Source organism: Oratosquilla oratoria, chromosome 4 (assembly GCF_046742065.1).
Source record: "Oratosquilla oratoria isolate Oo_2021 chromosome 4, ASM4674206v1, whole genome shotgun sequence".
NCBI classification, from domain to species: domain Eukaryota; kingdom Metazoa; phylum Arthropoda; class Malacostraca; order Stomatopoda; family Squillidae; genus Oratosquilla; species Oratosquilla oratoria.
In genome coordinates this window covers 29,942,252-29,956,170 of record NC_134780.1, presented here as the reverse complement: position 1 = coordinate 29,956,170, position 13,919 = coordinate 29,942,252, and the positions used below count along the sequence as shown (strand labels likewise).

Genomic DNA, 13,919 nt, shown 5'->3' with positions numbered 1-13,919 from the left:
ATGTCAGATGTACAAAAAATATAGCCATTTCATGGAATTAGACAAGCAAAAACAAGACATATTTATAGATATTTAGGGCCTATTCTTGCGTGAGCCATTTAAATTGACACGCCTCCTGGGCCCTTTAAACTCCCTCCATTATGCTGGGGAGGAAAAAGTCATTCATATTTTGCTTTTAGGATGTTTATATTATTCAAATATGCCCATATCTAAAATTCGAATTTTGGATGAAAATTTCATGATTCAAAGTGTTCAGTCCCCCCTTAACTTACTTCCTACTTTCTATCTTTCTGTCTCTGTTTATCTTTCTTTTCTAAACTTTGCCCATTGTATTCATACAAGGTGATGCTAATCTTGGCCTTTGATTTGTTTCAGGAATTCAACATCAATTGCTACAAACCTGCCAATGGTGAAACAGCCATGATACCTGTGATGTCCACTTTAAATGTCGATGTCTCTTTGCCACTTTTAAAACGCACACTGGCCCATGCACATATGTTTGGTCCTGTTCTGTCTGGTAAGGGACAACCTGGTCAAGAGGAACAGCCTTCACAGAAAAGACCAAAAATTCTTCATGGAGTTGTGATAATGAAAAATAGTGTAAGTTTGAGATACATGTATACATACATGTGTATGCACAAATTTCACAGGTCATACATGAATCACAAATATGCAGAGTCCACTAGAAAGAGGAAAAACACATGTGTTTTTCCTCTTCTTAGTGGACTCTGCATATATGCATATGTATATATAGAACTCGTAATTTCCAACAGTCGCCCTAGAAATTGGACACCTTTGAAAATGTCTTAAATAGACGAAAACATTTAAATCTGTTTGAGATGAAATGCCTGAGAAGTATGGTAAGGGTTACTAGGCTGGATAAAGTGAGAAACAAGGAGGTGAGGAGGAGAGCGGGGATGGAAAGGAAGTTGGGAGATGGAGTTGATGAAAGAGTATTGAGATGGTTTGGACACATGTAAAGAATGAGTGAAGAAAGATTAGTAAAAGAGGTATGGAGGGAGTGAACATGATGGAGCAACCAAAGATGAGATGGATGGATGGGGTAAAAGGGACATTGGGAAAGAGGGTAATGTCAGTTGAGGAAGGAAGAAGACAGGAGATAAGGGTGAGTGGAGAATGGTTGTGTATGGATGATGCTGTGATGCATGGAAATGGGAGTGAGAAAGTATGTGTGAATGATATTTTGATGCAGCCCAAAGGGATTTCTTCCTGTCTTCTCTTTTTCTGCATGAGGGGGTGGATAGGAGTGGTCACTGATTAAACGAAGTGGCCTTGATGTAGATGTGCTGTATCTTGTGGCATTGCTTCTGACCCAGGGCAATGGGCAAGATGCAGGGATGACCCATCCAGGAGGAGCCAAGAAAAGGGTGATGGAGGGATGGGTGGTGAATTGGAGTGGAGTATGTGGGAATGAAAGGGGTGGGAGTGGATTTATGCCTTTTGACTTTGGTTACCTCCCTTGTAAGGGAGAAAAAGCCAATGATATATGTATGTATGTATTTACTTACTTCTTTCAATCTACATTGTACCTCTAACCCTGCTACAACTACAAAATAGATATAATAATCAAGACACTGACACCAGCATCCTTGCATACCCACTCGCACTGTGTAGGCATCATTGTATGGAGGAGGTTATAAGTGAGGTATCAAGTCAAAAGTCAAGACACTGTATTGAGGAGAGACTTGGAATTCAAGAGAAGCAGAGAGAAGTTTAAATGTGTTTCAGATGAAATGTGTAAGATATGGTAGGGGTTACACTCATCCCTTGTTAAAATTTCAGTTAAAATTTCAGAGTTACAGAAAAAAAAAATGATAAATGAAATTTTAAATTTGAAGTTACGCAAACACTGTTCATAAATTTATGAAAATTAAAATTTGAAAAATAAATAAATATATTTAGAACCAGCAAATAACATTAATTCATGAATACAGTTAATAAAAGAACCAACTAAAAAGTTCTGGTGTATGCGTGGCAGCTATGTGGCAGTTTGTTTATGTTTTGCTCAGCAACACTCAAACACTGGATTACATCGCTTCACAAATTTTCATGTGTTTTAGAGTGAAAAGACTGCCTAATGTTGACTTAACATATTGCTTTAGAAAAACTAGAAATTTTGAAGAAAAGTGATGCATGTGATTAAAGGACATCACAAATTTGTTCAACCTTGTTTCATTGCGCTGTGGTGACAATTAAAAAGGACGAAAACAAAATTAAATCAAGTACAAAGAGTACTACCCCTTTGACAGCAAAGTTAGTTACAAGGCATCGTCCACCTGTTATGGAAGAGATGGAAAGATTGTTGGCATTATGAGTGGATAACATGTGCAGCTGTGATGACTCACCAATGACTAACATGGTGATGTAGTTCTCATAATTTATGAGGACTTAGTGGCTGCTCCTTCACCATTCACCGCAAGCAAAGGCTGGATGGAAAGGCTCTAGAACATATCTTGACTTATGTAATGGGAGTCGATGGGAAAATGGAATTTATTTAACACATTTTTGCTTAACAAAATGATTTTCCAGGAACATAAATCATTTGTTAAATGAGGGATGAGTGTATAAGGTTGGATAGAATGAGAAACAAGATGAGGAGGAGAGTGGGGTTGGAAAAGATGGTAGGTAGGGCTGATGAAAGAGTATTGGGATAGTTTGAATACATGGAAAGAATGAGTGAAGAAAGATCAGTAAAAGGGGTGTAGAAGAAGGCAGAGGTGGGTGGAGTGAACTTAAGCGAATGACTGAGGATAAGATGGATGGATAGGGTGGAAGGGGCTTTGAGCTAAGAAAGGAGAAGGCAGGAGATAGGGGAGAGTAGAGAATGGCTGTGCATAGACGATATTTTGATGCAAGGATAGGAGGGTGGGATAGAGAGTGGTTAAGTGTGAATGATATTTTGATGCAGTCCAAAGGGATTTCTCCCTGTCTTTATTTTTCACATGTGGAGACAAAGAGGGAGGGTTTGCCAATTAAGTGAAGTAGCCTTGCTGTGGATGTACTATGTCTTACTGTAGTGTTTCTGACCCAGGTTAGTGGACAAAAGAGACAGGGATGACCCTTTATCCATGAGGAGCTAAAATGAGAGGGAGGTAAGGGTGGTGAATGGGGGTGGATACTTGCCTTTTGACTTGGCTACCTCCCTTGTCTTGCAGCAAATTATAGGATATAATGTTTTCAGAAAGCAGCCAGTAATTATTTTTCTTTCAGGGCCTGAAAGTTACGAGCATTGATGAAGCATGGAAGGAATTAGGGGTAGCAGCTCATCAGTTGCGTTTTACTGAACGTTTGGAGGTGCATGACCCAAGTCCTGTGCCTGCACTCACCACTTCTATACATAGTCTTTTAACACAGTAAGTTATATGTAAGGCCAAGTTTTCTTTTCATATGTCTCCAACTCAAGAACCTGATCTCATGTTTTGCCTCTTATTTATATAGTGATTTCTTTATTCATTTGTTAACATGTATGGCATATTGACTGGATGAGTTCTATGCATTTATACTTTAGGTACTGTAGTGATACCCCAGAATACCAGTGTCTTGCAATATTCTTTTATGATATACTAATCTGTACATGAAGAAAAATTATGATATTTTTTAGTGATACCCCAGAATACCAGTGTCTTGCAATATTCTTTTATGATATACTAATCTGTACATGAAGAAAAATTATGATATTTTTTAACTTCTGCTATCCCTCATTTATGCTACCATCTCCATGACTCTACCTGGGACTAGTGATGGTTCCATGTTAGTGGTGATCCTGTAAGATTTATGGCAAAGTGAATAATTTTCCTACTACCCATTTTCAACCCCATCACCTCTTTGTAGAGTGATAGGGGTTGGCACCAAATCTTTGGACCAGGCCTGAGATCTCTATGTTAGTTTCAGTTGCATTTCTTTCACCTTTTCACGTAAGGAGAATTGACATCTGGGAACTGCTTCTTTCTTGCTACTTTCAGCCAGTGACAAAGATGACTATCGAGTTCAGAGTCCATGTGTGATCCATGGGACCTGGGAGTGATCATCTCAGGTGACCTGACACCTGATAAACCTGTCAATAAATTATTTGGAGAGACTTTTAACTTATTAAGATCAATGAAAGTGGCCTTCGATTACATGGATGAAGAAATGGTAAAGAAAATAGTGGTTACACTAATAAGACCTAAACTAGAGTATGCTGCAACACTATGGGCACCTAGCACAAAAAAGAACATAAGAGAATTAGAAAGAATCCAAAGAGCAGTGACAAAAATGGCACCTACACTATCAGATTTGACATACAAACAAAGATTGGAGAAATTACATCTATCAACACTGGAACAAAGAAGAGAAAGAGGTGATTTGTTGACCATTTACAGAATTATGAAAGGGATGGAAATTCTCGATAGAGATGACTTATTAAAATGGGACAGAAGAGAAACAAGAGGACACAAAAAGAAGCTAAAGAAAGACAGTTACAGAAGAGACCTGAAAAAGAATAGCTTCCCACATAGAGTGGTTGATGTCTGGAACAAACTAAACGGAGAAACAGTGAGTGCCAAAACTATACATGATTTTAAGAATAAACTGGATGCGGAGAGATATGAAAATGGGTCACTATGAGCATAGCTCTTGTCCCATAAAATACAACTAGGTAAATACATTAATACAACACAAACAGCAGTCCAAAGTTACTTCCAAGATAGATCTGTGGGAGGACCTAAGGACCATTGCCAGCCACTGTGGGGCTGTGGGTTTCCAGTCAGTGGAACTTGAGGCAACAATTGTTATTATTATTATGTGGTCAGTATTTGAGCAGCACAAGTGATATCCCTCCAGACCCATTGATCACATTTAGGTGAATGGTGAGTGTAGAATGGGAGAATGGCTGTGTATAAATGATACGATGGTGCAAGGAAGGGAGGGGGAAGGGTTTGGGAACAGTTATGTGTGAATGATATTTTGACGCATCGCGAAGGGATTTCTCCGTCTTCTCTTTTTATGCACGAGGGACGGAGAGGGGGAGTCGCAGATTGAGTGAAGTGGCATTGTTGTGGATGTGCTGTATCCTGCTACATTGCTTCTGACTCAGGGCAGTGGGTGGGATACAGGGATGACCTGTCACCCATGAAGAGCTAAGTGCATATAAAATTAGAACAATATATGATGATGATGATGATATGATTTAATGTCATACTCCCCCCTATCGGGAGGCTAGGACGGTGCCCCTTGCAGAGGTTTTTGTAGCTTGGAATTTAATGAACCATGCCCTTGGTCCAACTTCACCGGTGGCAGGGTTTGAACCGCCATCCCCTCAACCTTCGCCACAAGTAACGACACCCTAACCATACAGACCAATAAATAAACACACACAAACACTGGTGTCGTCTCCTAGGAGAATGATATTTGTATCTTGAAGGAATACCTTTAGAAGGCAAGATAGGAGACCACTGAATGTAGTATGGCTCTCATCTCCACAGGAATTAGCTGCTGATCAACAGCTACACACATGACCCTGACTCACACACATCTACAAAAAATGGAAATATGAGTATTTACATAAAAAGGAGGAAGCTCGCTGGCTGAGCGGGTTAGGGCATCGTTACTTCGGCGAAGGTCGAGGGGATGGCGGTTCGAATCCTGCCACCAGCAAAGTTGAACCAAGGGCATGGTTCATTAAATTCCACGCTACAAAGCCCTCTGTGAGGGGCACCGTCCTAGCCTTCCGATGGGGGGAGTTTGTGACATTAAACCATATCACATGAAAAGGACACTATTGTTTAAGTGAAATTAGTCTCTCATAGCATATGAAGACTAATTAAAAACTTACTTAATGGAAGGGGTAACTGTAATAAACATACAGACAATATGGCAATCTCACAACACACCAGTTAATGGATCACACATGGACTGAACTCGATACTCATCTGACAGCATCCACATGCACAATGCTGTGAAGGGTAGAAAAATTGTAGCAATACATTTAGAAATCTCATAGCATCTGATGATAACAGTCTGGGCTGACAAAAAGGTAGCTAGTATGGAGATGTTCAAAAATTGGAGGAAAAAATGGCTTGAACAATGTTCATCAAAATAATATTTGGTCCACAGTTTCACTTTTTGCACTTCTGTAATATTGGTAGTCCCAACCTAGCTCTAAAAAAGAGTGGAGGAAAAGGGAAAAAAACATACACATGGAAATACCAGGGAATAACACAGTTCACTTGCACACAAGTTTTTGATTGTCACTCAGAATGTCACTAAAATGGCTCGCAAAGTTTTTGACCACAGCCTACCATCTTGTAATGGTAGGTTAAATTAAACTGACAGCATTTGTAAAGATATTATTTAAATATAAAATATTTCACAACACCGAAAAATTGTGTGCTAGCTCATGACTGACAAGAGACTGATGTCACACACAGCATCAGTATGCACATTTGGTGGGAAATACAAATCTGCTAGGAGGTATATATTTACATATATCGACATAGAGCTACATATGCAACACATTAATGATATTACAATTTTAATACACGCTCCCACTACAACACTCAGATCTGGTGGTCAGCAAACGAATAATTCTATTAAAATCAATTTGAAGCTTTGGACAGCTAGGAGTGCTCTGGTTACTGTCTGGAAGCAGTTAATGGAAACCAATTGGCTGTACTTCCATGACATGGTTCCCAACAATAAGCAAAGCATACACTTTGTAAACTGAACAAAAACATTTGGGGTAGTAGCAGGATGCACCAGGATCACTGCAGTGGGACATCTGCTCACAAAAGCAGGAATCCTCCTCATAGAATATCACATGGGAGCGACAGGTGCAGACATCTGTGCTAGAGCCCTCAACACCACTTACTGGCTCGATGGTGCAGTGTGTTCCTGACCTCTAATTCAGCAGTCTTCTCTTTGTGTCTATCCCTTGATACCTATTTCTCGTGACATTTTTCATTCTCCCTAGACAATGACTTACTTTCCTCACTCTACAGTTCACCTCAACCCCTCCTTCATTCCCTGCTACATGTGCCCCAAAATAAACTATCCACTTCCTCTAACCTCTCTCCTTAAAGACTTGCCTCTGATGCATTGCCACCCTCTCCCTTTGTACACCTCATAACCTTGCTTTTACCCACATTTACTTTCAACTTCTCTGATCACATACCTTCCAAACTCTATCATCAACTGCCTTAGACCCTCTTTTGACTCGGCCACAATTACAATCTAACTATTTCCAATCCCCTGCCCATCACCCTCATTCACTTTCTATACCACTCCAGCTGTGGCAACATAACACAGCACTGGTGCAGCCCCACTTTCACATCAAACCATTCATTCTCACCATCCCCTACCCTAACACAAACTCTCCTACTCGCATAAAAGCTTTTGACTGCCTTTAACCTCTTCAATACAAGTCAAATATTCACACACATCAGATTGCCTAAATTAAGATGATGCATCACAATACGTGCATTACAAAATATGAAGTTACTGCTGTTATACTTGTTCTCTTTCACCCTAAATAGATATAACATCACAGAAAATGTGATCAAGCCTGTTCACAGAATAATGGGGTCACTCAGCTACAACTACAAAAGAAATGTAATCAGGAAGCTGACACTGACATCCTCATATACCCCACTTGCGTCTCATGATGCATACATAGGGGTCATCATATTCAAGAGGTTAACTGCTTTCCCCCTATCCCATATATTTGCAGTTCCTCCTCAATGCCTTCTGGTCTACTTTGTTATATGCTTTCTCCAAATCCAGAAAGGCCCCAAAAATATCCCTTCATTCCAAAAGCTCACAAATCTGCCTTTTCACAAAAATTTTATCAGTGCACACACTGCCTTTCCTAATTTCATACTATATCTCATCATCTACTCCCTCTATTCCTTTCCTAATATTTTTAATAAACACCTTCCCATATGCTTTTCCAACTGCACTTGGCAAACTGATCCCTCTAAGATTACTACATATTTGTCCCTTTTTCCTTTTGTAAAGTAGAACTATGCAAGCACTCTTCCAGTTTTCTGACACACCTTCCCCACCCTTAGGCACACATTAAACAATCTCGTCAGCCAACCCAATATAACTATTCCTCCCTTTGTCAGATACTACATGACACCCATCCAACCCAGGTGCCTTCCCAGCTTTCATTATTTTCACTGCTCCTTCTACCTTATCTTTTCCTATATATATATATGTCATTTTCTTTTCCCATCTGTCATTTTCCTAGTTCCTCCCACTGCCTCAGTCAATCCCTCTACTCTTATCCACGTCCAACAACTCTCAAATACTCTACCCATCTTCCCCTGACCACCATCACTTCCATGAACATCTGTCTGTCTGTATCTTTTACCTTTTCCTATGCCAGATTCATCCCCCCTCTTTTCACTTCCTTCCAAGACATCTTTTTATTCTTTCATAAATTTTCTGTCATATTCAAAACAAAATATGAGTATGTATACCAAAACTATTTTTGTTACATTTACCTTTCTTAGTAACTACAATTTTGTCATTTGTATAATGGATAGCTTGGGCTGAAATATTATACAAAACAATTTTGTTTATGGTATGTGGTATCTGTGACATTCTGGGTTCATTCCTATTTTACCAGCTAATTACAAAAGAAAGGGAGCAGTTGCCAACTTGCCCCCATTCATATATGAGGAAACGGGAAAGTAAAATAGATGTTGTAAGAAATAGTGATTTTGGGCCTAGTCTGGAGACTAAGTACTGGCCCCATGAGGCTGCACCTCTAGGTAGGGGTGAAGTAGTTGATGAGGTTTTAATTACCATGTCTTAAATATAGGTCTTCTGCATTAGAGTACATTAAATTAATCCTTATTGTGACATCATGTAACTTCTGTGTATAGGCATTTACCTCTGGCATCTTTTATTCTGTTTACATATGAGAGTAACACAAACCTTTTCTCTGCCAATGATCATAAAAGTGAAAATTTACATGAACTTTATTCATTGTGTATCTTTTCATTTCATTGTAAATATTTTTGACAGAAAACTAGGATGGTGTGAAGTTCATGTGGTTAGTGAGTGGCAGTTGTGTGTAGCGGACACCGTTGTCATCAGCGTACAGGATGATGAGCCAATGAAAACTGTTCTTTTGTCATGGGCACATCAGGTATGGTCATCAACTTTAGCAATAAATTGTGACATTTTATATGGTTTTGTTAAAGAAATAAATGGAACTGTTGATATTATAATTTGTAATATTTAATTATTTAAGTGATAATGTGTATATTATTATGTCATTGTATTTAGTGTAATCTATTTGCTGTGCATGCACGCATCCATAGCAGCACTTTATAAACATAAGGGAGCACTAGATACTACAGGGTGACAAGAAAGGTATTCACAATCTTTGGAATACTGGAATTAGATACATGAAAACCAGTAATGAAGTTTAAGACAATTCCAGGTTGCATATTTATCTACTTTCCATTGATATCTGAAAATCACTCGGTACAATACTAAATTTGTCATCGTCCACATTTGCACAGAAGTATGGCCCAATGGTACATAGGCTGTGCAGCCTACAGTTAATTAGTTGATATAGAGAAGGACAAAACTAGTTTCCTCACCTCACTTAAAAGGATACTTTGACTGAGGGATGAAAATATTTTTCAGTGCTGCAGGTCCCATGCAAGAAAGATCCAGGGCAGCAGATTGATTGATTGATCGATTTATGTTTTTATTTTGGGGGTTAACATAACAAGAGTTAGAGTTCATAGATTGATTTTCAGTTGACCATTTTCAGCGTCTATATACTGTAGGGATATTGGATAGAATAGTATTGACTCATCACTGTTGTTTTTCTGTTTACAGGATGAAGCCCTCGGAAGTAAACTTCTTGAAATTATCAAAGCAGCATTTTCCAAATAGAATATGTTAAAACTGTGATGAAATGATGAGAAGTAATTGTAGGAAAACAAAAATGTTTTTCAAATCTACTTTTATATGGATAGAAGATAAAATTGTTTTGTTTCTTTTATGTCATGGTTCACTACCATTTGTAAGTGAATTGTGTACAATACAAAGAACAGAATTTTTTTAACTTGTTTTATAATCCTAAAGAGATGATGGGAAACTAGTAAGATGCCGTCAACTATATTTTTGCAATATCAGCCAGCATGAAGTACTCTGGTAGCATAATAAAAAATGTAATGGTCTCACATTTTCTTAGTTGTGGGTTTAAGTCTCATACTCCTCTAACAATTCCCAGCGGTGACTGATACCTGCCCTAACAGTCCAAGCACATAGGGCTATGGTGGCAGTGTAGTGATTTGTTACCACCACATAGTGAAGGAAATCTTCCGTGAGAGAAGGATTAAAGAAACTCCAGCACTCTTTGGACTTGTTTATTTGAAATACCATGTGACTGTAGCCTACCCAAGCAGCTGTCTTGACGGCTATACATAGGAAAATGCATATTTCATATTTAGGAGTAATATACACAAATTATTTCATGAAATGTACAGGGCAGAAACATGGAACATGAGAGAGAAGGAGTTTGAATGTGTTTGAGATGAAATGTCTGAGAAGTATGATAGGGGTTACTAGGCTAGAGTGAGAAATGAGGAGGTGAGGAGAAGAACAGTGGTGGAAAGGGAGCTGGGAGATAGGGTTGATGTAAGAGTATTAGGATGGTTTGGACACATGGAAAGAATGAGTGAAGAAAGATTAGTAAAAGAAGTGTGGAAGGAGTGAATATGAGGGGGTCATCCTAGGATGAGATGGATGGATGGGGTGAAAGGGGCTTTACAAAAGAGGAATGTCTGTAGAGGAAGGACTGGAGAGGACAGAAGATAGGGGTGAATGGAGAAGGGTTGTGTATAGATGAGGCTGTGATGCATGAGGGGGAGTGGGTGGGGGATGGTGGGTGAAGAAGTATGTATGAGAAAAAATATGACGCAGCCCGAAGGGATTTCTCCCCGTCTTCTCCTTTCCTGCATGAGGGGACGGGGGGTGTCGCCAAATTTATGGAGCGGCCTTGCTGTGGATGTGCTGTGTCTTGCGACACTGCTTCTGACCCAGGGCAGTGGACAGGATGCAGGGATGACCCGTCATCCAGGAGATGCCAAGATAGGAGGGTGGAGGGGAGTGGAATATATGGGAAATGAAATGGGTGGGAGTGATTTCTATGCCTTTTTCTTTTTGGCTACCCCCCATGTAAGGGGGAAAAAGCCTTTGGTGTATGTATGTATGTATAAATTTAACTACAAAATATTACTACAGACATTTATATAAATTTATATATTGATATGAGAAACATAAAACTGCTAATCACAATATATTTACATAACTACTAGTCTTAATGGGTAACCATTAATTGATAAAGGAAATCTTAATTATGGTACATGTATATCCATGGAAAATGATTTTTTGCAGGCATGACCTTGCTCCAACAGCTTAGCCTATGGACCTCTTGTCGTAAGCCCTTCACTTTAGCCACATTGAACGTAAAAGGGAAGTCAATATTTCTTTTCAAAGTGATCTTTGGGCCAACTTGGGAACCATTATGGGATACCTTGGGGTTGGTTTTCTTGTGAGAGATCAGAGGCAAGACAGAGTGTCATGCTGGGATTGACAGATTCTGAAGACAGGCTGATGATGTGGTTTGATATTACAAACTCCCTCCTATCAGGTGGATATAACTGTAGCTTGCAATTTAATGAACCATACCCTTAGTTCAACTCGCTGGTGGGAAGGTTCAAACCACCATCACCTCAACCTTCACTGCAAGTAATGATGCCCTAACCTGCTCAACCAGCAAGCATCCGAGCTAGGCTGCTGGTAATTAATTTTCTCAGATGTCAGTCTCCCAGAGTTGCCACATACTGATACCTGTTTTTGCCCATTAGTTAGCAAGAAATAATGAAAAGAACTGCTCTTTATGACTATTAAAACTGAAGAAATTTTAAGTTTATAGTGATGACAGGTAAAGAAAATATGGATTTATCGGCAATAACCACCACTTATCCTCGTGGACACTAATGTGCTGAAAAGAGGTAAAAGAAAGATTTAAGGAGAGGCAGCAAGAATGAGGGAGATTAACCTCATCACTAGTCCATAGAGATGTCACAGAAGTCCCTGAAACTTTAACTGCATATTAGCTTATACAGTGGAAAAAGATGATGGGGGAGAAAGAAATATGTTAGTAAATGGTGATAAACATAAGGAAAATACAGCAGAGGATCATTGGTCCCCTCACTTTGTCCCATTTAGTCACCTTTTATGACATAACAAGTTAGAGATTTTAAGAATACAAAAATGGTTTGTGTATCCAAATTAATTTGATGGAACTCAATGAAAGACCAACAAAGGGTCTGCATAAGGTGGTCCTGTAAGAAAGACTTTTAGAATCCTTTACCTGTTTACCATCTTCTGCCCCCTTCAACTTCATCATTTCCATGTAGAGTTGCAGTCCCAAAGCACTAACACTCAGTCTTTGCTCTGGAACCAGAATCTCTGTATCAACCTCACCTATATTTTATACACCTTTAAACAGGAGGGAGGGTTACCATGCAATGAAGCAGTGGGGGTAAACCTGCTTCATCTGTCAATCCCTACCATGGAGGTGTTGTCTTGCTGCATTAGGCCCTGCTGTGAAAACATTTTATATTTCTGTATGACGGGACAGGGATGATCCTTCATCTATGAAATGCTAAAATATTTGGAGGGGACAGTGACAGATGGAGTTTGGATAGGTGCAAAGAGGATATGACTTCACTTTGTCACCTTCCTTATAAGGAGGAAAAGTCCTTTTAGTAAGTATGTACTAAGATCATTAGCTTAACCAAGAAGTATCTCCTGCATCAAGTAAAAACCACATTAGCATGACTGTAGTAAGGCCAACCCAGCACTGAAACCATACCAACAAATAGACCTAGCCCTAGACTCTGATTGCCCTAGATGCAATTACCACACAGATGACAAAGAACACTTCATCCTAGACTGTCCTACTCACCTCACCCAGACAACACAATATTTTATTCTTGAGTGTCATGTGATCCAATCTGTTGGCCATTGCTGATTACCTAGGCGTGGGTTTCCTACAAGAGAGATGCTAATTGATTGATATATACTAAAAATTAAATCTATGAAGTAAACCAGCATATAACTTTTCAGGCTAAGGCTAAGTAGATCTTTAGCTGCATCGGAGAAAGGGAAGTAATTTTAATCTGTGTTTTGTGGATCTAGAGAAATTATGATAGAAGTGTAGGGTACTATGAGAATATGGAGTGAAGGAGGAAGAAATTTGGATAGAGTTTACAGCTTTTTGTAAAGCTTTTATGAAGCTTATGTCAGATTGGAAAATAAGAAAATAAAAAAAAAATAAAAAAAAAATAAAAATAGGTACATATGGGTTATGGGCAAAGGTATGAAATATCACCATGGTTATATAATTTGTAAATGAATGGAGTGATGAGAGAAATACATTCACTTTCCATAAAGCAAGAGTTAAAGAGTACTAAAATTAAATTTGAGGAAAGTGGGTAAGAGTAGATTGTGAACAGGATATCCAGATGACACAAACCAGAAGAAAAAGATGACTGACAGAGGAAGGTCCATAATTTTGGTGTGGTTTGTTGGGGAGAAAATTAAAAACTAATTCATCACCAAGAGTAAAATTATGGTGGCATCCAAGAATGGATGGCAATAGATTAAACTCTACAGTTGAATAGAGAGAAAGTGGAACAGGGAGAAAAATATAGATATCTGTGAACTGATACACTTGAAAGTGATTGACTAGAAGAGAATAATTGTTACCTCCAAGTTTCACAGATTGGAAACCTGCTGTAGTCAGTGACAGTCTACAGGCCATACATCTCTACAGGAATAAATACTAAACTGCTGTCTGTGTTGTTTAAGCCTAGGAAAGCTTC

The 13,919-nt window shown here is 39.0% G+C and overlaps 1 protein-coding gene across 1 annotated transcript in view; it reads left to right on the top strand.

Annotated features, from left to right (window-relative positions):
* IntS11 (integrator complex subunit 11) overlaps nt 1-10,083 on the top strand; it is a 32,953-nt gene extending 22,870 nt beyond the window's left edge. The window contains exons 11-14 of the mRNA XM_076183825.1: nt 376-600; nt 3,232-3,374; nt 9,031-9,154; nt 9,859-10,083. Coding sequence (XP_076039940.1) covers nt 376-600; nt 3,232-3,374; nt 9,031-9,154; nt 9,859-9,915 — 549 coding nt within the window. The 3' untranslated portion in view covers nt 9,916-10,083. The remainder of the gene's footprint in view (nt 1-375; nt 601-3,231; nt 3,375-9,030; nt 9,155-9,858) is intronic.
* The last annotated feature ends 3,836 nt before the right edge of the window (nt 10,084-13,919 follow it).